The following is a 23692-nucleotide window of genomic DNA, read 5'->3' on the forward strand; positions in this document are numbered from 1 at the left end:
AAACACGTGATCTAACTGTTTCCGGGAAAGTCATAACATTTGGCTTGAACAACAACATCAAATACTATTTCTGGATCATCCATATAACATACATGAAAAACATCAAATAAATCGAACAACACACAAAACCATCCATGAAACAGACATGAACTGCTGTTTACATCCATAAATGTGACAAAACTCCTGTTTTTTCATTCTCACTGAGAAAACCATAAAACAGACATGAATTGCTGTTGACATCCATAAATGTGACAAAGTTCATGTTTTTCAAATTCTCACTGACAAAAACCATAAAACATCCATAATTTGATGTTGACATCCGATAAAAACATCAAATAAATCAAACAACACACATAACCATCCATGAAAACAACCATAAATGTTAAAAAATTCATGTTTTTCCATGTGAGAAAATTTCTTTTTTTTCATTCTCATTAACAAAACCATAAACCACGTGGTTCTCGTGCCAATATATGGTGTTAAAAAAAAGTTGTAGGTGGCAGCAGGGGTGCCACATGGGGCCTCCTGACCCCTCTCTACTCCTTTCTTCCTTGGAAAATCTATGTGTAATAATTGAGAAGATTTCAAATTTCACGACCCTTTTACTAAGGGCTCTGGAGGTCATGTCATCCCCGGTGGCATATTTTAACATGATAGAATTCCATTTGATGTGGAAATTAAGTGACACGGCGTTTAGATATTGGTCTGAGATTGAATCCGGAAGTTCAACATCGTTAAACTTTCGAGCAGTCAGAATTCCATCTTCAAACAGTTGCAGATCCAGTCCTAGACTCAGTTTAGCTTTCGAATCCTGCATTAGGCGGCACTGAGCCAACATTACAATATTCGCTTGTCTCATCCAAATTACGCGCTATTATTGGAATGAATCTGGGGTTCAAGATTGATTATATACATTTGCAGACCGTAATTTGAATTAGCAATTTCAGATGAACTTTTGAGCCGGATTTTAAAATCCTCGTGATGGGTTTCTTTTCATCGAAAGCAAATCATCATGCTTCCTATATATATTTTAGACGAAATGCTTCAATCAAAGAAATCGAAGTGTTGTTCTCTTTTGACACAAAAGTAGAACCGTATTCAATGACCTGACACCTTTAGTAGGGAATTCTTTTATTCTCAACGGTTGAGTCTATGCTAAGGGAGTTGGAATAACGTAAAGCTTCATTTAAATTACATACTAGCAAATATGTATGTTTCAGAATCGATTACACTGACTTGCAAAGCACATTTAATGATTAATCATTTTACTTCGAACTGTAAGCCAAATCCTTATGTTGAGTTTCTCTTTGTGGCAAGTAAAGCTAAATTATTACATTTCCTGGAGGTATTTAGACTAAATTTTCACTTGACGAACATAGAATCCTTTGTAAACATCATTCCTGTTAATATTCTGCAGGAGACTTCTAACAAATATATCGCTGTCGACGAAATTGAATCTCAACCAACGAAGAAAATGAGGTCTTTCGATCAACAATTTGACTGTATGCACGTGTACACATGAGAAATATTTTATAAGATAGAGTTTCGTATATCCTTTTCAATTATTCTAATAAGGGGATTATAGATATGCCTAAAACCAAAAGAACTACTGAAGGAGTATTTGGATCTGTAACCAAGCCAGTCATAAAATTCGGCTACAATACCCCGAAAAGCATTGTTCTACACAGCATAAATTTTACAAGAAAGCGGAAAATTTATTTTCAACGTTTTTTTCAGCTGTTATTAACTACCCGATTTTTTCAAAACTAAATTATATATATATATATATATATATATATATATATATATATATATATATATATATATATATATATATATATATATATATATATATATATATATATATATATATATATATATATATATATATATATATATATATATATATATATATATATATATATATATATATATATATATATATATATATATATATATATATATATATGCTACCGGGAGGGCAGCGGCTTCCTACCGCGTGCCCCAAACCTTTGTTAAAAAAAACAAAGGTTCGACGATACGTATTTCATAATGACCAAAGATAAGCCAAGGTCTAACAAACCAAACTAATTGATAATGATAGCGATGATAATTGGATTTTGTATTTTGATGTGGATAAGGTCATCAATACATACCAACTTTTGAAAATTAAAATATGGACTGGATACATCGTAGGAAGAAAAAGTAGTTTTTTTCTCACCCTCTGTACAACTAAAAGAAACAAAAGGTTCGGCGATACGTCTTTCATAATGACAAACGACCAGCCAAGACAAAAGAAAGAAGATTTGTCCCACCACCTGAACAATTAAAATAAATAAAAGTGGTCGTTAATGCCTTCCATATCTTTGAAAATCAAAAACCTGGACTAGATAAATCGTTGGATCAAAAAGAAGTTTTTGTCCCACCACCTGAACATTTTAAAGGAACAAAGGTTCGGTGATATGTCTTTCATAATGACAAAAGACAAGCCGAGGCAAAAGTTAAAGGTCAAATTAAAAAAACGTAATTTTACAAAGGCACCACTTCTAATTTAAGGTCCATTTGAACCTTAAATCAGGTCCAAATAAATATATATATATATATATATATATATATATATATATATATATATATATATATATATATATATATATATATATATATATATATATATATATATATATATAGTGGAATCTCTGAGTTTCAAAGACCATTCGGCAATGTGGTGGTATATTTGCTCCTAACTATCAATGCAGTCCAAGTATACAATTGCTCTTAGGCTTCATTTGACTGAATTACTTCACGCGTTTATGTACATAAATGCGCAACGACACAACAGCTCCAGGGTTGCCAATGGATTTATCAGCTGGGATGGTGGGAGTAAGGAGTCTTTTAAGCAAACTGTGAGAGAATCTTCTGATCAACAAAACTAGTGGTGGAGAGTCATTGCGACGAGGCGGTTACGGTAGCAGCAATTATTACATTTGGAGACTATATTCAAGTAGCCTATGGATATATATTATATAGCCTATTTTGTTAGGTGGCATCTTGATTAAGCTCAGTCAGAACATTCAGGTATACCAGTCTGGTAACAGTAACTCCATTACTGGGGTAGCTTGCTGACGTAAAGCTGCTTTTTGACTAAGTTCAACGAAGATATTGTGAGACATAAGTCAATGTCAATTTATGTACCTACCCAGGCAAGAAATACACCGAGGGGAGGGCAGACAGGGGGTTGAAACCCTCCAAAGGTTCTTATTTCGCTCTGCAGTGCTGTTGGGAAGCAAAGCTCGTGTCCTGGAAAAACAATAAAGTATGCATCTATGAAATCGGAAGACGCAAGGCAAGTTTTCCAAGATAATGAAAAAGCGAAATACCATACTAATTCCATCCAAAAGGCAGGTACGTTTAAGGCCACATACTGCTTCAAGTCAATGAAATAATCAGCTTCTTCAAAGTACGATTTAAAAAATGCGACTTTCTAGTTATCCTCTTTGTAATCGAGTATGTGTTTCCCTCACTTTACCATTAAGTTTGCACTTGCAGAGAGAAAATCTTGACTTTTCCGACGCCGTAAAGGCTGCAAATAACTTAAAGAAAAAGAAGTTAGAAGAGCGTTGATAGGAGACAGGCGTCACATTTTCGCATATTTTCTAAGAAATCTAGTGACCTATGGGAATATTTGAAGATCCCTGTTTTAAGGTCAAGAAAAACATGGTGGTAAACAATGAGCCACAAAGTTCTGGCCGTTTCAGTTGAGCAATACTTCAGAAGGTTACTATTTTATTCCTTTTCTCGAAAACTCTTTCCAGACTTTAAAACAGTCTGAATCACACCAGATTATACAAGCACCTTTCCGATGTCTGTTACGAACCAGTCCAGAGCTGCCTGTTAAGAATTAAACGCTTCTAGAATTATCAAGCTAATGAAACTTTACGACCGTCAAACTTAGAGGTGTATGTTGAGATCATTCTGTGGCGGCAAATTTTGAATAAAAAAAAAACAAACTATGTTGCAGTGCTGACATTTTGCCAGAGGTAAATGTGTTACTTTGTATTTTAGCAATAATCACATTCACTACTTATACGCCTGAAAGGCCACGTTCTTAAATGAAGTTGCTAAAGACCTAATTGAGAATCAAAACTTCCGATGAACGGCTAAATGGTCTTGCAATGGCGTACATACACGAACAAATTGGAGTATAAGCGATGAAATTTATAAAAGTCACGAAGTCTCAATGCTTTTTCGTTAAAAAAAACCTTATGGAAAAAATTTTGTTGTCAAACTACAACCCCTTTTACCTAAACACTGCCCTTTCCCAATCAATAAAAACTGCCCTTTCGCTTCATCGTTCGATGAAGAATCGAATGACATAGTTAGCTTTTTCCTTATAAGTTTTTGCGTCACACTGGAATTTTACATAATTAAACGTTAAAAAAGAGGTTAATATTATTCATTATCTTTTTTTAGATCTTTGTTCTTCTTGTTTTCTCCTCGTTTCATTATTTATTTTAATATCTTTCGATTATCGGGTAACGAAACCTGACGATATAAGCTATACCGCATACTAACACCTATAATTGGGATACTTGCACAGATATTAGTATGAACACAACAAAATTGATTGGTATAGGACTAATCACGAGGAAATCAGCGAAGGGCTTTGGAATAAACAGGTTATCTTTGATAATCCAATGAAGACCTGGTTAAGAATACTGATTGCTCAAGCGATGGGCTGCCCAGTTGCAAATATCGTGTACACCAGGAGGTGCCTGCTATATGTGGCAGAGGTTTGCGGCATTTTGGCGCGAAGTTTGTCATGCGTGATGGGAAGAGGTAAGAAAGGCGTTTCAAGACCGGCAGAATAAGTAGTTTCAATATGTAAGCCAGATGGAAGGAGTGGGTGACCCGTCTCATTCAAGTAGATGTTTTTCTTCTAAGATTCAAATGGTAACTCTAATACTTGAAATTTTTGTGAAATTTTTCTTCAGTGCAATAATAAAAATAAATGAAAATAATTCAGAATAAGAATCACATTTTTTATTCTTATGTATTTACCTTACCTTAGACCTGAGTTCCTCTTGTGCCTCCGGAGGCACACAGGCCGTCGGTGAGTAGCCTCCAACCTTCCCTCATGTGAGCCGCTACGTTTATGTCTTCCCACTATGGCATGAGACTCGTCTGAAGGGCTCTTCTTTCACGTTAATACGGCCTACAGAGCGTGTTTTGGTCTTCCTCGGCTACGGGTGCATTCCAGTTGCCAGTGGAGGAGTATTTCTGGAAGTCTGTGATGTGGCATGTGAAGGATGTTTCGAAGATATTCCTATCTACGTTGTCGTACAACGGTTGCGATATCTGGCTGGCCTGTGCGGGTACGGATCTCGTCGTTGCTGATACGGTCTCTCCAACTGATTCTTAGGAATCGGCGAAGACAGTTATTCTTGTAGGCGGTAAGGCGTTTCTACTGTTCCGCAGTTTGCACTTAGGTTAAGGTATTAAATTAAATAGCGTAACTGAGGACATACGGTACATTGCTCTGGAACAACCTGAGTTTCAGCTTAAGAGAGTATATGATGGATTTCCAGACTGGTAGAAATCTCTGAAATGATGCGTTTACGGAGGCTATCCTGGTGGGCAGTTCTTTTTCAGAGTTGCCACTGCAAATGAGTGTACCCCCTAAGTATTTGAAGTCTGTCACCTGTTCGATGTCCTCACTTCCTAGTTGGATTCCCATGGATGAACTATTTATAGACATAGCTTTTGTCTTTGGGGCATTGCTGTGTCGTCCAAATTGTTCAGCTTTCTCTGCGAGTTCGTTCAGGAATTCCTGAAGCTTCTGATTGTCGGCTTCTATGAGTCCAACATAGTCAAGTTGACGTCCTGAAGAAGTTTTCATGCAATCTGGATTCTATGCCTATTTATCTGTCTAAAGATGTAGTCTACGACTGGGATGAAGAGGAGAGGTGACAGGACACAGCCTTACTTGACGCCAGTCATCACTTTGAAGTAGCGTGTGTTGCCGCCCAATGTTTTAACATAGTATTCCGTCTCTTGATACATGACGACTATTAGACGGATTAGCTTCTCGGGAATGCCGTGAAACCGCAATACTCTCCGCAGAGTTTGACGATCTACTGAATCAAACGCCTTTTCAAAGTCCACGAAGATTATATACAAGCGCTCTCTCCATTCGTTAGATTCCTCCTGCATAGTGCGAAGAGTGAAAATAAGGTCGACACAAGCTCGTTTTGGCCGAAATCTATGCTGCTCTTTACGTAAGTGAGGATCAAGGGCTACTTGGAGTCTTCCCAGCATCCGAAGCTTTAGATTCCGTAATACTCTCCGCAGAGTTTGACGATCTACTGAATCAAACGCCTTTTCAAAGTCCACGAAGATTATATACAAGCGCTCTCTCCATTCGTTAGATTCCTCCTGCATAGTGCGAAGAGTGAAAATAAGGTCGACACAAGATCGTTTTGGCCGAAATCTATGCTGCTCTTCACGTAAGTGAGGATCAAGGGCTACTTGGAGTCTTCCCAGCTTCCGAAGCTTTAGCTTCCGCAATACTCTCCGCAGGGTTTGACGATCTACTTTAAAATTTTTTAATTTATTTATTTCTGGTGATGATGTACACAATTATCCTACTCGTCATGCTAGAGATATACGGACACCTCAAGTTACTAGTACTAGATCGCTATTTTCAATACGTCATGTGGGGCCAGTTGTCTGGAAGAATTTGCCTGTTTCTTTAAAAAGTTCATCGAATCTATGTGAATTTCGTCGGGACCTCAAAACCCTTTGTTTCCATAGGTATGAATTTGTATGAATTTGTTTAAAGGGTGGTACAGTTGAATCACTCTCAGGTTTGCCCGGAACCCGTTTTTCCTATATATTTTTTGTTTTTGTTTCGTTTATTTATTATTTACGGGATGGCGGCGGGAAGTTTTGGAGTATGTGAAGTATTGATTTTTGGTTATTGCGACCAGGAGCCGAGTGAGTGTAGGATTTTCATTTTTTCTTCTTTTTTTCTTTCTTTCTTCTTTTTCTCTTTTTTTTTCTCTTCTTTCTCTTTATTATGTTATTATAAGTGTTAATTTTAAGAGGGTAAATACTTCCGAACAAGCGTTAGCTTATGGAAGGTCATTTGTTTTTTTGCGTTGTGTTGTTTTTGGAATAAACCCTTATCTTATCTTATCTTATCTACTGAATCAAACGCCTTTTCAAAGTCCACGAAGAGTATATACAAGCGCTCTCTCCATTCGTTAGATTCCTCCTGCATAGTGCGAAGAGTGAAAATAAGGTCGACACAAGATCGTTTTGGCCGAAATCTATGCTGCTCCTCACGTAAGTGAGGATCAAGGGCTGCTTGGACTCTTCCTAATAAAATCGTCGTGAAGAGCTTCGCAGGGATTGAGAGAAGATTGATTCCTCTATAGTTGCCACATTCTTTTGCGTCTACTTTCTTGAAGAGCTTGACTAAGATTCCTGTTCTCCAGTCTTTGGGGAACTTTTTGGTCTGCCAGAGGAGCGAGAAAAAGGAGAGCCAGATGGTCAGGGTTTGACGCAGGTGGAACTTGATCATTTCAGCTGAAATGCGGTCTCTACCAGGGGCCTTAACATTCTTATGTTTTTTAGCTGCTGAGAGTATCTCGTCGGCTGTCGGCTTTTCATCAATTTGAAGACTGAAGAGAGGTTGGTCTAGTATATCCAGCGGGACCACTGGTATTGGGCGGTTAAGTAGGGCTTCGAAATAACTCGCCCATTGGCTCTTTTATTCTTCCGCCTCGGTGAGGAGCCTTCCATTTTCATCTTTTACCGGGCACTCTTGGATACGTGACTTGCCTACTATTTATTTGGTAAAGTGATATACGGTACGTGTGTCTCCACGAATCGCTGCTTGTTCGGCTTGTCTGGCCTTTTCATTCATGCATTGCCGTCTATCGGATCTGAAACTTTTCTTTAAAATTATATCAGATTCTTTATAGGCCAAGCTCTTGGTAACCTCTGAGTGACCACTTTCCCCAAGGGAGCTCGACTTCAGTTTCTTGCGATTTTGTTTGAGATCCCAGGTCTTCGTAGATATCCACTGTTGCTTAGCTGGCTTTCTAAACCCGAGGTTCTCTTCGGTCGTATTCTTGTAGCTTTTTCGGATCGTATCCCAAGCTTCTTTAACGTCTTCTGGTAAGTTATATAGGGCTTCAAATTTATTGGACAGTTTGATGCCAAGCGAATATCGGACGTCTTTGTCACTTAGTTTGTCCTCGTCAAAGCTTCTGAGTATCTCTACCTTCTGCTCCGATTATTGGACTTCAGCTTCAATTTCAGTGTAGTGACTACTAGTTCGTGGTCTGAACCAGCGTCGGCACTTCGGAAACTTTGAACGTCTTTTTGGCTTGTTCGCCATCTCCGACGGATCAGGAAATGGTCAATTTGGTTTTTGACGATGCCATCTGGGGATGTCCAACTGTATTTGTGGAAATCCTTATGCTGAAATAGCTTACCGCTGATCAGCAAATCCTTTCGCATAGCGAAGCTAACAAGTAAAGCTCCATTTTCGTTTACGGTTTCAAGTCCGTGGTGGCCCATTACTTCAGGGCAGTAGGATCTATCTGGGATAATCTTTACGTTGAGGTTGCCTTCGATACAGATGACGTCGTGGAGTGGGATTGAATAGATGACATACTGGACGTTGTCGTAGAGCTCATCTTCAAGGGTGTCATCAGCATCATTTGTGAGTGCATAGCTCATGATCAACGACAATTTCACTTGGTTAGAAGCAAATCTTGCATACAGTATTCTTTCATTGCCTGGTTTCCACGAGCAGAGAGCCTTTGTCTCCGGTGGAGTGACTTTCAGTTTTTCCGCTGTCTAAGACTTTAAAAATCGCACGGTCGGCACTGTTTTTCTTCTCACCGCAGCCTTTCCACCTTGCTTCCGAAATGGTGGCTATGTCAAGTAGAAACTTCTCGCATTCGCGAAGGACTTGCTCTGTTTTTGACAGTGCCGACATGGATGTAACATTCCATTGGCCGATCTTAAACGGCTTATTCGTATTCAAAAATCTGGTCCGGTGGCTTGCATAGGTCGTCATCATATTTAGAGGTTCGGATCTGAGGCTTAACATCAACGTTTCGCTAGCGGTCTTTGTTATACGGGGATAGCTTGCTAGGCCAACGCCCAACCAATTTCTTTTGCTCGGCTACGGACAGGGATACCAGTTCCTGACTTATGGGCCAGAAACCAACAGGCCTACCACTCTCAAGCTCTGCGGGCAGAGACGCCAACCCCTGAGTGGTTTGCCAGAGCGTACCACCACACACCCAACATGCAGATGCTATTGTTCAAATCTAGATCATCCGCCCTATTTCGCAGTTGTCCTACTGGAGAGGATCCTCCCACAATAGAATCTGACAGTACCATAAAATTTGACCTATTGCTGGAAGAAGGTTTGCAACTATCGGGACGTATCCACGCGCCGGTGGGCCTTGCTCAGTATGCATTAGAGGAACCTTCTTCCTTCTCTACCTGTATTTATGTCCCCAGGCAAGGGTCCCAAATTTTAAATTTATGGACCCCCAGGGGCTAGTCCCCCTTGTTCCAAGCCTCCCTTTATGGGAGGTACCCTACATATCTGTAGGACGTTCCCCTATCCGCCACCTGGAGACGCGTTGAGTGGCCTGGAGAGGGTTCCCACTTAGAAGGTGATTCAGTAGGTACTCAATTACAAGTCTAAGTAATTCCAGAATTGTTTCTTCTACGGTTAGTTTCTGCTAAGATTTTAATAGTGACCCTAATACTTCGAAATTTAGGGAAGGATTTTATTGAATAATAAAAAACACAAGAGAAAAGAACAAAGAATAAAATTCACAGTTTTTTATTCTTATGCATTTATAAGTCTAAAAGTAAAACTTGGTGACCCTCCGCCATTTCATCTTATTTCGTATTATATTGAAAAAAAATAAGTAGTTGTTTTTTTAAAGAAGAAAGCATGTACAGATTGAATTCTAAACGTAAAAACAGAAAAACTACCCCATCTATTAGGAAGGTGGGTAACCCTAACTACGCTTATTTACCCTGAAGTCTAACTGGTGCTTAAAAAAATATATAATAGAATGCAAGAAAATGTAGCTAATTGGCAATTGAAAGTTTTTAATTACCGATTGCTTTCAAAGCATTTGAATTACAAATTTTATTACCTAGCATAAACGCAACTAAATAAGCCTTTTCATTCTCCTTTTCAATTATTAAGGGGGAAAAACTTGGCAATTTAAATCTTAAATCTCATATGTTAAAGCATTCATTTCTGAAACATTGACGCATAAAGAAAGGGGCTGATCTGGGCACCAGTTCTCTTTATATATGGAATAAATCGTATTGTTTTTTCACGATCTCTGTTTGATAGCATTCCATCCCTATACAAGCAATAATTGTTGTCTTGTTACCTAAAATATCAGAAATGACATCAATAAACCATCAAAACGAGGCCGTCAATTATTTAAGGTATGAAGAAATAATAAACTTATAAATAAACTAAAAAAAAAATGATGGAAAAGGGCCTTGGCGGGTAGAGTTTAATGGACAATTGCAAGAACCATTTTTGCGGGCCATAAAAAAAAAGCTAAACAAGCTATTGAGGAAACGACCAAGAAGCAATTACGGTTGCCAGGGATAGACAAAATTCTCAACTAGAAAATCCTCAACTTATTGAGCGTAAAATGAGAATGCCTTTTTCCAAGTCATTGACTCTAAATAGGAATCTAGAAATGATGACTTAAAAGTAGCAATAGGGCATTCAGTTCGGACAAGAAGATATTCTTTATTCAGTTTATTGTCCTCCAAATTTCTACTTCGTCTCTGAAGTTCAAAAATAATATTTTTATGGAAATAATTATATCTAGACGTTCCATGAATTCTTATTATTTCCAAATCCAGAGAATGTTTCTAAGCCCCCGCCAGAATTAATAAAAAGATATAAAACTACTTTTATATCACACCTCTGCTTCTTGCGTAATAACATTTTAGGGTTGAAAAAATGGGCCGAGGAAGCTGGTCTCATGTTGTTTTCAAGTCGAAAGATTATTTGCTAACGAAACCAATCAAGGCTAATATAGGATGGATAACCACACTACAGGAGACGCCCCCTAATCGGATTTCTTGTTAGAGAAAATCGTTGGCTAGGTCCTTGGTTAGTAGAATAAATAAAAAAAAGAGTTTTTTTTAACTGAAAGTAAGGAGCAACATTAAAACTGAAAACGAACAGAGATTATTACGTATATGAGGGGGTTTGCCTCCTCGTCTGTACCTCACTCTTTACGCTAAAGATCGAATTTTTGTTCCAATTTTTCAAGAATGACCCCTGTATCACAAAGGATTTAATTAGAATAAATAACTCTTTTCGAAGTACTAATAAACACTTTAGCGTAAAGAGCGAGATATTGATGAGGAAGGAACCCCCTCATATACGTAATAATTTCTCTCCGTTTTAAGTTTTAATGTTGCTTTTTACTTTCAGTTGAAAAAACTTGTCTTTTAATAATTTAATTTCTGATCGTTTTTAAACAATGCTGGGAAATACGGCCCCCTCTACCTGGAAAATTCCCTTCCCCCATGAAAAGTTCCTCCGTGGAAAGATCCTCCCACGTAACCTTCTCCCCCGCCCCCCTCCCCACAGAAAAAAAATGAAAACGTCTTTATACTTCCCAATAACCAATACTGTATGTGTTGGTTATTGGGAACCTAGGAGCTTCTTCGACTAATCCAGAAAAGAGATGATTTGTACGTACCTTATTTGAATTCAGAGTCACATGAGGTGTTCAATGACTTTAAAAAACTTCGTAATGAAACTAATCGGCTTCACGGATCTTGTGTTCAAAAATATTATGATATGAAATTTGAAAATAATAAAGGGAACAAGAAAGGTACGTGGAAAACTATTAATGAATTATTAAATGGTGGCAAGAAAAATGAAAATCCAGCTAGCCTAAAAGTTGACGATCGAATAGTTGTTGGAAGGAAGGGAATTTCTGATGTTTTGGGTGAGTATGTTTCAAAATTAGGTAAATCAGTATGTTAAATTTCATATAAAGATGAGAAAGGTTTGGGGATAAACATGAACATAGCTGAAACTAATCTAGAGAAGATGAATCAAATAATAGGATTGATGAAGTCAAATTCGTCTGGGAGTGATGGTCTCAATCTGCAAACATTCAAATTAGTATATTTGGTATATTTGTATACCAAATAGGTATATTTGTTGGTATATGCCTTGTATATTTGATTAAATTATCGCTGAAAAAGGGTGAGTTTCTTTTACGATTAAAAGAGGCCATGGTTATTCCTTTGCATAAAGGAGGTCTGAAGACAGATCCTTCGAACTGGAGACCGATTTCTATGTTGTTTTTGTTTTCAAGGCTATATGAAAAGGTCATGCATAGAAGATTCTACGAAAGGTCAATCTACGATACACGCAGCCTACCGTCTCACAGATTTTGTTAACTCTGCACTTGAACGTGGGGAGCTGGTACTTTCAATTTTCATTGATTTTAGCAAAGCTTTTGATACTGTTGTTTTTAAGATCTTATTGAGCAGGCTACATTGTTTAAGTGTTCAGGATGTATCTTTGAATTGGTTTGAGTCTTATCTTGGAGGGAGAACACTTAAAGTGAATCTTAATCGCTGCAAATCAAGAAGTTATAGAGTCCATTGTGGAGTTCCACAAGGTTCGGTATGTGGGCCCCTACTTTACCTAATTTATGTAGATACCATGCGATATACTATTCTTGGGACACTAATCACGTCCATTGCTGATGACACTGTGTTTACAGTAACATCATCTTGCGAAAATCTTTTGACTGAAAAGGCTTATAAGGACCTAAATGAACGGGAAAGTTGTACGAGATGTAGCTGTTTATCTATTAATGTTTTAAGACGAACTTTATGACTTTTTGTAGAATTGGTACTCCCATTATTTTAAATAATAAAATATGTCTGAATGGTGTATTTTTAAAAAAAGTTTTTAGTGTCAAATATTCAGGATTTTATCGTGATTGTAATTTGAGTTGGAAATTACACTGTGACGTAGTAGCAGGAAAAGCGGCAAGAGGACTGGGTCTTATAAGAAGGCTAAGGAATGAGCTCCCACCAAAAATTCTAATGATCCTCTACCATTCTCTTATCAACCCGTATCTATCTTATGATTGTTTGCTGTGGACTAGCTCTTTTGTGTCAAGTTTTAAAAGAGTTCAAATTTGTTCGGGTCTTAGGAGATTATGTGAGATTTGAAAATAATACTTTCCGTTGCTTCACTAAAATGAAAATTATAAATGTTTATAAGCTAAGAGATTATCATCTAGCTATTTTTATTTATCATTGTTTGAATCGTTATTCACCGGAGTGCTTTTGAGATATTTTTAAGTCTAACTCGTTTTGTCATTGTTATGAAACTAGGCATTCTTCAGGGATAGTGTCCGAGGCTCGGGGTACTCAACGTGGATCTTTACTTCCCCGTTTTGCAGGACGACAGCTGTGGAATTCACTCGAGGGTATAAAGACAACAGATAATGTTAGCCAGTTCAAAAGTGGGTTGTAACGTTATCTTCTGGGAAGTTGTTAATGATTTAAGTTGATTTAAGAATTTCTCGCTAGTAATTCGTTTCCACGACGTTTATGGTTTATTGAAGAACAATTTTTTTTAACTGAGAGTAAGGAGTGACATTAAAACTTAAACAAACAGAAATTATTCCGTATATGAAACGGGCTGTCCGCTCCTCAACGCCTCGCTCTTAATGCTAAAGTTTTTTATTGTTTTAAAATAAGAGTTATGAGAAAGAGTCGAACTTTAGCGTAAAGAGCAAGGCTTTGAAGAGGGGACAGCCCCTTTCATATACGGAACAATTTATGTTCGTTTTAATGTCGCTCCTTACTTTCAGTAAAAAAAAAACTTATTTTTATTTATTTAATTTCTGAAAGTTTTTGAATTAATGCAGGTTTTGATTTTGGCTGACCGTACATTAATAATTAAAACAAAATTTGCATATTGATTTTACTTTTTTTGGCTAAGTGGCTTTCTCGAAAGTGGTTATAATTTTATTTACGAACGTTTTATTAGTAATAAATTTACGTAACTTACCAATTAACTTACGTAACGAACTTCTATATTCGTATGTTTTTATTACGTATATTAGGGGGTTCGCCCCCTAGTCAATACCTCGCTCTTTACGCTAAAGTTCCATTTTTTTTAATTCTTTAAGAATTGACCCCTTAATCACAAAAGGCGTTAATTAGAATAAATAGCTCATATGAAATTACTAAAAAAACATTTGCTTAAAGAGCAAAGCTTTGACTAGGGGGTAAACTCAATCATATATGTAATAGTTTCTGTTCGTTTTAAGTTTTGATGTTGAAAAGTTTTCAGTTGAAAATCAGTTTAGGTTTCACTCGTTTTAAGATTTATTTATTCATTTATATTGGTATCTAATGTATGCTTGTTTGCATTGACTGTATATTTAATTTCTGTTCGTTTTGGTTTCCATTTATTCTTCAATAGCAAAATATTTTATTTTGTTTTTGGCTTGATTTCCATATTCAATTTAAGTATTACTCGCTTTAAGATTTATTTATTCATTTATATTATTACTTGTTGTATTTTTTTTTACTATGATTGTTTATTTAATTTCCGTTCGTTTTGCGTTTCATTTATTCTTTAATAGTAATTTCTGGTCGTTTTGAGTTTGAATTTTAACAGATATTTGAATTTGCTGATCTTAAGTTTAAAATGACCTTTACTTTTCTTTGATAAACACATTTTCGGAAGTTTTTTTTTAAATTAATTTACTGAAACAAATGTGCATTGTCAGTTTAATATACATATGCTGATATTTATTCCTTAAGATCTTAATTAATTTTTGATTTCTTAAAATTATAAAAATGAAAACATTTAAAATAATTTACAAATTATGTTCTGGCAATTAGAAAGCATAGGGGCTTAGAACCCAACTCATATTAATTTCGGCTGTTTTTGAGTTTGGCTCTGTTATTTATTTTTATTTCTGTTTGTTTTGGGTTTCATTTATTTATTGATGCTGATTTGTGGTAGTTGTATGCTTGGTAGATTATTTGATTCTATTTTTGTTCATTTTTCTTTTAATAAAGTCCTTTAATTTTTTTTTGAAAAACTTATTTTGTTTAAAAAGTTTTTTAATTAATTTCTGATATTTAGCTATTGATATTTAGACTATTTTAAATAGAATGGCTATCTCAAAATTTCTATTAGATGCATTTCGGGACAATACGACGTGTGTATGGAGGGGGGGTGACCTTTCAACTACGTTGAACAAAATAGCCATATAAAAATGTTGATCGTAAATGTTTGGGGAAATGATGGACATTGGGGGGGGGGATTCTCTCTCCGATTAATTTCGACTGTTAAAAAGGGCAATAGCTCTCTCAATTTTCAATTGAATGAGCCCTTTTTGAAGTTGTTACGACAACGCTTTCTATAAAAAACTTATTTGTCCCATGTCATAACTTACAACCTTAGCCCTGAAAGCTTTGGGGGGGAAGGGGGGTGTTTCATACTCAAAGACATAATTTCCATACCCTTCAACTATGTTCAACGAAATGGCTATATCAAAATGTGGATCGGAGGTGTTTGGGGAAATGATGGGCGTGGGGGGGCATTCGTCCTTAGGTCGCTTTTGACAAAATTCTCAAAATTTTGATTGAATTTGTTCGGGGAAATAATGGGCGTAAGAGGGGGGTTAATTACCCTTCAATCACTTTCGACTATTAAAAAGGGCAGTAGCCCTTTCAATTCCCAATCGAACGAGCTCTTTTTGAAGTTTCTGCGACAACACTTTCAATAAAAATCTTATATATCCCAAGGGCATAACTTACAACCCTTGCCCTGAGGGTTGTGTGTGTGGGGGGGGGGTCATTCTCAAAGACCTAATTTCCAGACCTTTAAACTTCGGTGAACAAAATGGTTACCTCAAAATTTTTATTGGATGTATTTGGGGAAATGCTGGGCGTGAGAGGCGGTTAGTCGCCCTTCAATCACTTTCGACTATTAATAAGGGCACTATCCCTTTCAATTTCCAACCGAATGAGCCCTTTTTGAAGTTTTTACAACAACACTTTCTATAAAAACCTTATATGCCCCCAGGACATTACTTACAACCCTTACCCTGAGGGATATGGGGGGTTGTCATCCTCAAAAGATCTAATTTCCAGAACTTTCAACTACGTTGAAAAAAGTAGCTATCTCAAAAATTTGGAGTGTATGTGTTTGGGGAAGTGGTGGGTGTGAGAGTGGGGTTATTTGCCCTCCAATTACCTTCTACTATCAAAAAGGGCACTAGCCCTTTCAATTTCCGATCGAATGATCCCTTTGTGAAGCTTCCGCGACAACCCTTTCTATAAAAATCTTATATGCCCCCAAGGCATAACTTACAACCATTGACCTGAGGGCTGTGGGGGAGGGGGGGCGGGTTTCATCCTCAAATACCAAATTTCCAGACCTTTAAACTACCTTGAAGAAAATGGTTATCTCAAAATTTTGATTGAATGTATTTGGGGAGATGGTGGGCGTGAGAGGGGTTTAGTTGCCATTCAATCACTTTCGACTATTAAAAGGTTACTAGCCCTTTCAATTTCCAATCGAATGAGTCCTCTTTGAAGTTTCTACAACAATGCTTTCTATAAAAACCTTATTTCACCCCAGGAAATGACTTACAACCCTTACCCTGAGGGTTGTGGGGGGGGGGGCTGTCATCCTCAAAAGACCTAACTTCCAGAACTTTTAACTACGTTGAAGAAAATGCCTATCTCAAAATTTTGAATGGAACTGTTTGGGGAAATGGTGGGTGTGAGAGCGGGGTTAGTTGCCCTCCAATGACTTTTTACTATTAAAAAGGGCACTAGCCCTTTCAATCGGCAATCGAATGAGCCCTTCTTGAAGTTTTCGCGACAACCCTTTCTATAAAAATCTTATATGCTCTGAATGCATAACTTACAACCCTAGCCCTTAGAACTATGGGAGGGGTTGTCTTCTTCAAAGAGCTCATTTCCACAACTTCATTTCCACAACATTTCCACAATGCCATGTCATCCAATCATTTTCGACTATTAAAAAGGGCACTAGGCATTTAGATTTCCAATCGGATGAGCCCTTTTGGAAACGACAAAGTTTTCTATAAACACCTTATATGCCCCCAGGGCATAAATTACAACCCTTACCTTAAGGTCTGTTAGGGTGGTTGTCATTCTCTAAGACCAAATTTCCAGGACTTTCAACTACATTGAACAAAAGGGCTATCTCAAAATTTTGATTAGATGTGGTTGGGGAAATGGTGGGCATGAGAGGGGGGTTAGTTGCCCTCCAATCACTTTTGACTTTAAAAAAGGGCAGTAGCTCTTTCAATTTCCAATTTAATGAGTCCATTTTGAAGTTTCTACGACAGCACTATCTATAAAAACCTTACATACCCCCAGGGCATAGCTTACAACCCTTGCCTTGAGGGCTGTGGGGTGAGTGTCCTCCTCAAAGACATATTTTACAAATCTTTCAACTACGTTGAACAAAATGGCTATCTCAAAATTTTGAAGGGATGCGTTTGGGGAAATGGTGGGCGCGGATGGGGTGTTAGGTGTCATTCAATCACTTTCGGCTGTTAAAAATGGCACAAGCCCTTCCAATTTCCAGTCGAATGAGCCCTTTTCGAAGTTTCTACGACAATTCCTTCGATACAAAGTGCCCTGGTCGAAACAAAGAAACAAAGAAATAATTGCATTGTGCCAACATCGTTCTTTACTTAGGCAGCGCTAATGCTGGGAAATCTAGCACCCCCTTCATGGAAATTCTCTTCTCCCATGACAAATTCCTCCATGGAAAGATCCTCCCACGTAACCTAATCCCCCGACCCCCTTCTACCAGAAAAAATTCCCTTGAAATCCTCTGTATACTTACCAATAACCAATACTATATGTAAACAATGAGCAAAGTTCATAACTTGCAACCTTTCCCCCGGGGACTGTGGGGGATTAAATCGTCCTCAAAAACATAGTTATAAGATATTTCGAATATGTAGAATAAAATAGCTATCTCAAAATTTTGATCCGGTTACTTTGGGAAAAAATGAGCGTGGGAGGGAGCCTAGTTGCCCTCCAATTTTTTTGGTCACTTAAAAAGGGTACTAGAACTTTTAATTTACGTTCGAATGAGCCCTTTCGCATAATTCTAGGACCACTGGGTCGATACTATTACCCCTAGGGGAAACAAAACAAAAAAAAAAAACAATACATAAACATTATCTTTCTTCTGGCAAAAAGTACAAAATTCCACATTTGTGCAGATAGGAGCTTGAAACCTCTTCAGTAGGGTTCTCTGATACGCCGAATCTGATAATATGATAAATTTTGATGGGTAGGAATAAACTTGATGAAACTTATATATTTAAAATCAGCATAAAAATCTGATTCTCCTGATGTATCTATTGGTATCAAAATTCCGTTTTTGAGAGTCTCGGTTCCTATTGAGCCGGGTCACTCCTTACTTACAGTGCGTTACCACGAACTGTTTGAAAGGAAAGAGCAAAATAAACATTAAAATGAAGAAAAATTCACATATAAGTGGGATATTACCAACTTTGTACGTCCACCCTCTCCTGTGAATACTGAATAATAAATAAATCTCTTATCTTAAAGTATTTATTTTTTGAACACTGACATGAAAAAGTTAAAGGGCGGGGCATGAAAAAAGAGTTTAAGAGCCGTCACTATGTATGGGACAAATTGTACTGACTATCTCAGGCTCTCCGCTTGATAATATTCCATCCCTAGACAAGCAATTAAATAAACAAAACAAGTTTTTTTAACTGAAAGTAAGGAGCGACATTAAAACTTAAAACGAGCAGAAATTATTCCGTATATGAAAGGGGCTGTACCCTCCTCAACGCCTCGCTCTTTACGCTAAAGTTTTTTATTGTTTAAAAAAATAGATTTGTGAGAAAGTCAAACTTTAGCGTAAAGAGCGAGGCGTTGAGGAGGGGACACCCCCTTTATATACGGAATAATTTCTGGTCGTTTTAAGTTTTAATGTCGCTCCTCACTTTTAGTTAAAAAAACTTGTTTTTTTTATTTAATTTTTGAACATTTTTGAATTAATGCCGGTTTTGATCTTGGCTCACAGTACTTGAATAATTAAAAAAAAAAATTAATATTAATTTACTTTTATTTGGTTAAATGGCTTTCTCGAAAATTGTTTCATTTTATTTACGAACGTTTTTATTAGTAATAAATATACGCAACTTACGAATTAACTTACGTAACGAACTTCTATATTCATATATTTTTTAATACGTATATTAGGGGGTTCGCCCCCTAATCAATACCTTGCTCTTTAAACGAAAGGTCGAATTTTGTTCCAATTCTTTAAAAATGACCGCTTAATCACAAAGGCCGTTAATTAGAATAAATAGCTCTTATGAAAGTACTAAAAAATCTCTGGCTTAAAGACTAGGGGGTGAACCCAATCATACATGTAATATTTTCTGTTCGTTTAAAGTTTTGATGTTGCTGCTGTTGCAGTTGAATGTTTTTTATATTTAATTTCTGATCTTTTTTTAAATAATGCTGGGAAGTCCGGCGTCCTCTTCATAGCAATCTCCCTTCCCCCATGAAAACTTCCTTCATGGAAAGATCCTCCTAAATAACCCCGACCCCAGGCACGTACGCAGGAATTTATTTCGGGGGGGGGGGGCAATTTGTTTCGGGGGGGGGGGCAAATCCTTCAAACCCATTATTCTGTGAGAAAAATCAGAAAATTATGGGAAAATGAAAAAAATAGTGAGATTTACGGGGGGCCCGGGACCGGAGGCCCCCCAGCGTACGTCCCTGCCAGAACCCCACCCCCACTACCCGGAAATATCTCCCCTCAAAACGTCTGTACTGTATACTTCCCAATAACCAATACTATATTTTAACATTGGGTAAACTTCATAACTTTCAGCCCTCCTCCCGGGAACTTCGGGGGATTAAGTCATCCTAAAAGACATACTTACAATATTTTCTAACATGCTGAACAAAATGGCTATCTAAAAATTTTGATCAGGTGACTTTGGGAAAAATGAGCGTGGGAGGGGGCCTAGTTGCTCTCCATTTTTTTTTGGTAACTTAAAAAGGACACTAAAGCTTTTAATTTCCGTAACTATGAGCCCTCCCACGATCTTATAGGACGACTGGGGCGATACGAACACCCCTGGGAAAAAAAAAAAAAAAACACGCATCCGTGATATTTCTTATGGCAAAATATGCAAAATTCCATATTTTTGTAGATAGGTGCTTGAAACCTCTACAGTAGGGTTCTCTGATACTCTGAATATGATGGTGTGATTTTAATTCAGATTCTATCGCTTTTAGGGGGAGTTTCTCCCTTTTTTCTAAAATAAGGCAATTTTTTTTTAAAGGGGCTGTCCCCTCCTCAACGCCTCGCTCTTTATGCTAAAGTTTTTCATTGTTATAAAAAATAGAGTTTTGAGAAAGAGTCAAACTTTAGCGTAAAGAGCGAGGAGTTGAGGAAGGGACAGCCCCGTTCTTCCAAGGACTAATGTATGTTAGTTTTAAGTGTTAATGTCGCTCCTTACTTTCAGTTTAAAAAACTTGTTTTTTTTATTTAATTTCTGATCGTTTTTTATTTAATGCAGCTTTTATTTTGGCTCGCCGTCATTGAATAAGTAAACAAAATTTGCATAAAAATTTTAATTTTCTTTTGCTAAATGGCTGTCTCTAATTTTGGTTCTGACGTAATTTACAAATTAACTTACGTAACGAACTTCTATATTCGTATATTTTTCTTTTGGCAAAAATACAAAGTTGCAGATTTTTGCAGATATGAGCTTGAAACCTATGTTATAAGGTTTTCTGATACGCTGAATCTGACGGTGTGATTTTTATTAAAATTTTTTCACTTTTAGGGGATGTTTCCCCCCTCTTTACAAAATCAGGTAAGTTTTCTCAGGCTCGTAGTCTTTTATGAGTAATGCTAAACTTAATAAAATTCATATATTTAGAATCAGCATTATAAGCCCATTCTTTTTATACATTTATTGACATCAAAGTTCCGTTTTTAAAAGTTTCGCTTACTATTGAGCCGTATCGCTTGTTATTTTTTATTGTTTTTTTTTATTACGTATATGTTATTACGTATATGATGGGGTTCTCCCCTTAGTCAGTATCACGCTCTTTACGTTAAAATTTAAAAAAAAAATTGATTCACAAACCCCTGAATCACAAAGGCCGTTTAATTAGAATAGATAGCTCTTTTGAAAGCACTAGAAAAAACTGTAGCGTAAAGAGCGAAGTATTGACTTGGGGGAGACCCTTCTCATATACGTAATAATTTCTGTTCATTTTAAGTTCTAATGTTGCTTCTTACTTTCAGTTGAAAAAACTTGTTTTTTAAAATTTAATTTCTGATCGTTTTTTTAAATAATGCTTGGAAATCCGGCGCCCCCTTCATAGAAAAGTCCCTTACCCCAAAGAAACATCCTCCACGGAAAGATTCTCCCAAGTAACCCCCTCCTCCAGCCCCCATCCTCCCCACCAGAAAAAAATTATTCCTGAAAATGTCTGTATACTTCCCAAAAACCAATACAATATGTAAGCAATGGGCAAAGTTCATAACTTGCAGCCCTTCCCCTGGGAACTGTGGGGGATTAAGTCATCATAAAAGACATATTTATTAGATTTTTGACTATGCTGAACAAAATGGTTATCTCAAAATTTTAATTGGGGGACTTTGAGAAAAAAATGAGCGTGGGAGGGGGCCTAGTTGCCCTCCATTTCTTTTGGTCACTTAAAAAGGGCACTAGAACTTTTAATTTCCGTTCTAATGAGCCCTCTTGCGATATTCTAGGACCACTGGGTCAATACGATTACCCCTGGGAAAAAAAACAACAAAAAAATACAAACAAATAAACACGCACCCGTGATCTTTCTTCTGGTGAAAAATGCAAAATTCCACATTTTTGTAGATAGGAGCTTGAAACCTCTACAGTAGGGTTCTCTAACATGCTGAATATGATGGTGTGAAGTTCATTAAGGTTCTATAACTTTTAGGGGGTCTTTCCCCCTTTTTTCGAAAATCAGGCAAATTTTCTCAGGCGAGTAAATTTTGATGAGTAGGATTAAACTTGATGAAACTTATATATTTGAAATAAGAATTAAAATTTAATTCTTTTGATGTATCTATTGGAATAAAAATTCTGGTTCTTGGAGCGTCAGATAATTTTGAGCCGGGTAGTTCCTTACTTGCAGTCCGTTACAACGAGCTGTTTGATAGGCTACTATCAGCTTGGCTGCAACGCGTGCTAGTAAATCAGCAAGGATACGCTGGTTATAAAACATCATGAGAGTTTGAGCCTAAGGAATGGACTTGAAGATCTCATGAAACGGTTAGCGAAAAGCCTGGCACATCTTTGACGCCCTCTACACCCCCAGGTGTCCCCCTAAACCCCTATTATTTTTTTAAGTGTATATTTCAATCAAAACTATCAAAGGTCTAAAACAAGGTTTATTTAACTGAAAGTAAGGAACGACGTTAAAACTTAAAACGAACAGAAATTATTCCGTATATGAAAGGGGCTGTTCCCTCCTTAACGCCTCGCTCTTTATGCTAAAGTTTTTATTGTTTAAAAAATAGAGTTGTGAGAAAGTCAAACTTTAGCGTAAAGAGCGAGGCGTTGAGGAGGGGACAGCACCTTTCATATACGGAATAATTTCTCTTCGTTTTAAGTTTTAACGTCGTTCCTTACTTTCAGTAAAAAAAAAAACTTGTTTTTTTTATTTAATTTTTGAACGTTTTTGATTTAAAGCAGGTTTTGATTTTGGCTCCCCGTACATGAATAATTAAAACAAAATTTGAATATTAATTTTACTTTTATTTTGTTAAATGGCTTTCTCGAAACTTGTTTAATTTTATTAACGAACATTATTATTAGTAATAAATATACGTAACTTACGAATTAACTTACGTAACAAACTTCTATATTCATATATTTTTAACACGTATATTAGGGGGTTAGCCCCCTAGTCAATACCTTGCTCTTTAAGCTAAATTTCGAATTTTGTTCCAATTCTTTAAAAATGACCCCTTAATCACAAAGGCCGTTAAGTAGAATAAATAGCTCTTATGAAAGTACTAAAAACTCTTTGCCTTAAAGAGCGAAGTTTTGACAAGGTAGTCAACTCATTAATATATGTAATATTTTCTTTTCATTTTATGTTTTGATCTCTCTCCTTACTTTCAGTTGAAAAACTTGTTGTTTTTTTTATTTAATTTCTGATCTTTTTTTAAATAATGCTGGGAAATCCGGCACTCGCTTCATAGCAATATCCCTTCCCCATGAAAACTTCCTTCATGGAAAGATCCTTCCACAAAACCCCAGACCCCCCCCCCCCACTACCAGATAAAATCCCTTATGAAAATGTCTGTATACTTCCCAATAACCAATACTATATGTTAACATTGGGTAAAGTTCATAACTTTCAGCCCTCCCCCCGGGGATTTCGGGAGATAAAGTCATCCTAAAAGACATAGTTATCATATTTTAGACCATGCTGAACAAAATGGCTATCTAAAAATTTTGATCTGGTGACTTTGGGAAAAAAATGAGCGTGGGAGGGGGCCTAGTTGCCA

At 36.8% G+C, this 23692-nt stretch overlaps 1 protein-coding gene across 1 annotated transcript in view; it reads left to right on the forward strand.

Annotated features, from left to right (window-relative positions):
• The window catches only part of Sol1 (CUB domain-containing protein Sol1), a 988790-nt gene that overhangs the window by 876432 nt on the left and 88666 nt on the right, over window positions 1-23692 (forward strand). The window contains exons 16-19 of the mRNA XM_089107833.1: window positions 1418-1502; window positions 4701-4836; window positions 9373-9527; window positions 12411-12724. Of these exons, the coding sequence (XP_088963959.1) occupies window positions 1418-1502; window positions 4701-4836; window positions 9373-9527; window positions 12411-12724 (690 nt within the window). The remainder of the gene's footprint in view (window positions 1-1417; window positions 1503-4700; window positions 4837-9372; window positions 9528-12410; window positions 12725-23692) is intronic.

The sequence above is a fragment of the Artemia sp. Qi Xiang Cuo genome, chromosome 2, assembly GCF_049724085.1.
Source record: "Artemia sp. Qi Xiang Cuo chromosome 2, ASM4972408v1, whole genome shotgun sequence".
NCBI lineage: Eukaryota > Metazoa > Arthropoda > Branchiopoda > Anostraca > Artemiidae > Artemia > Artemia sp. Qi Xiang Cuo.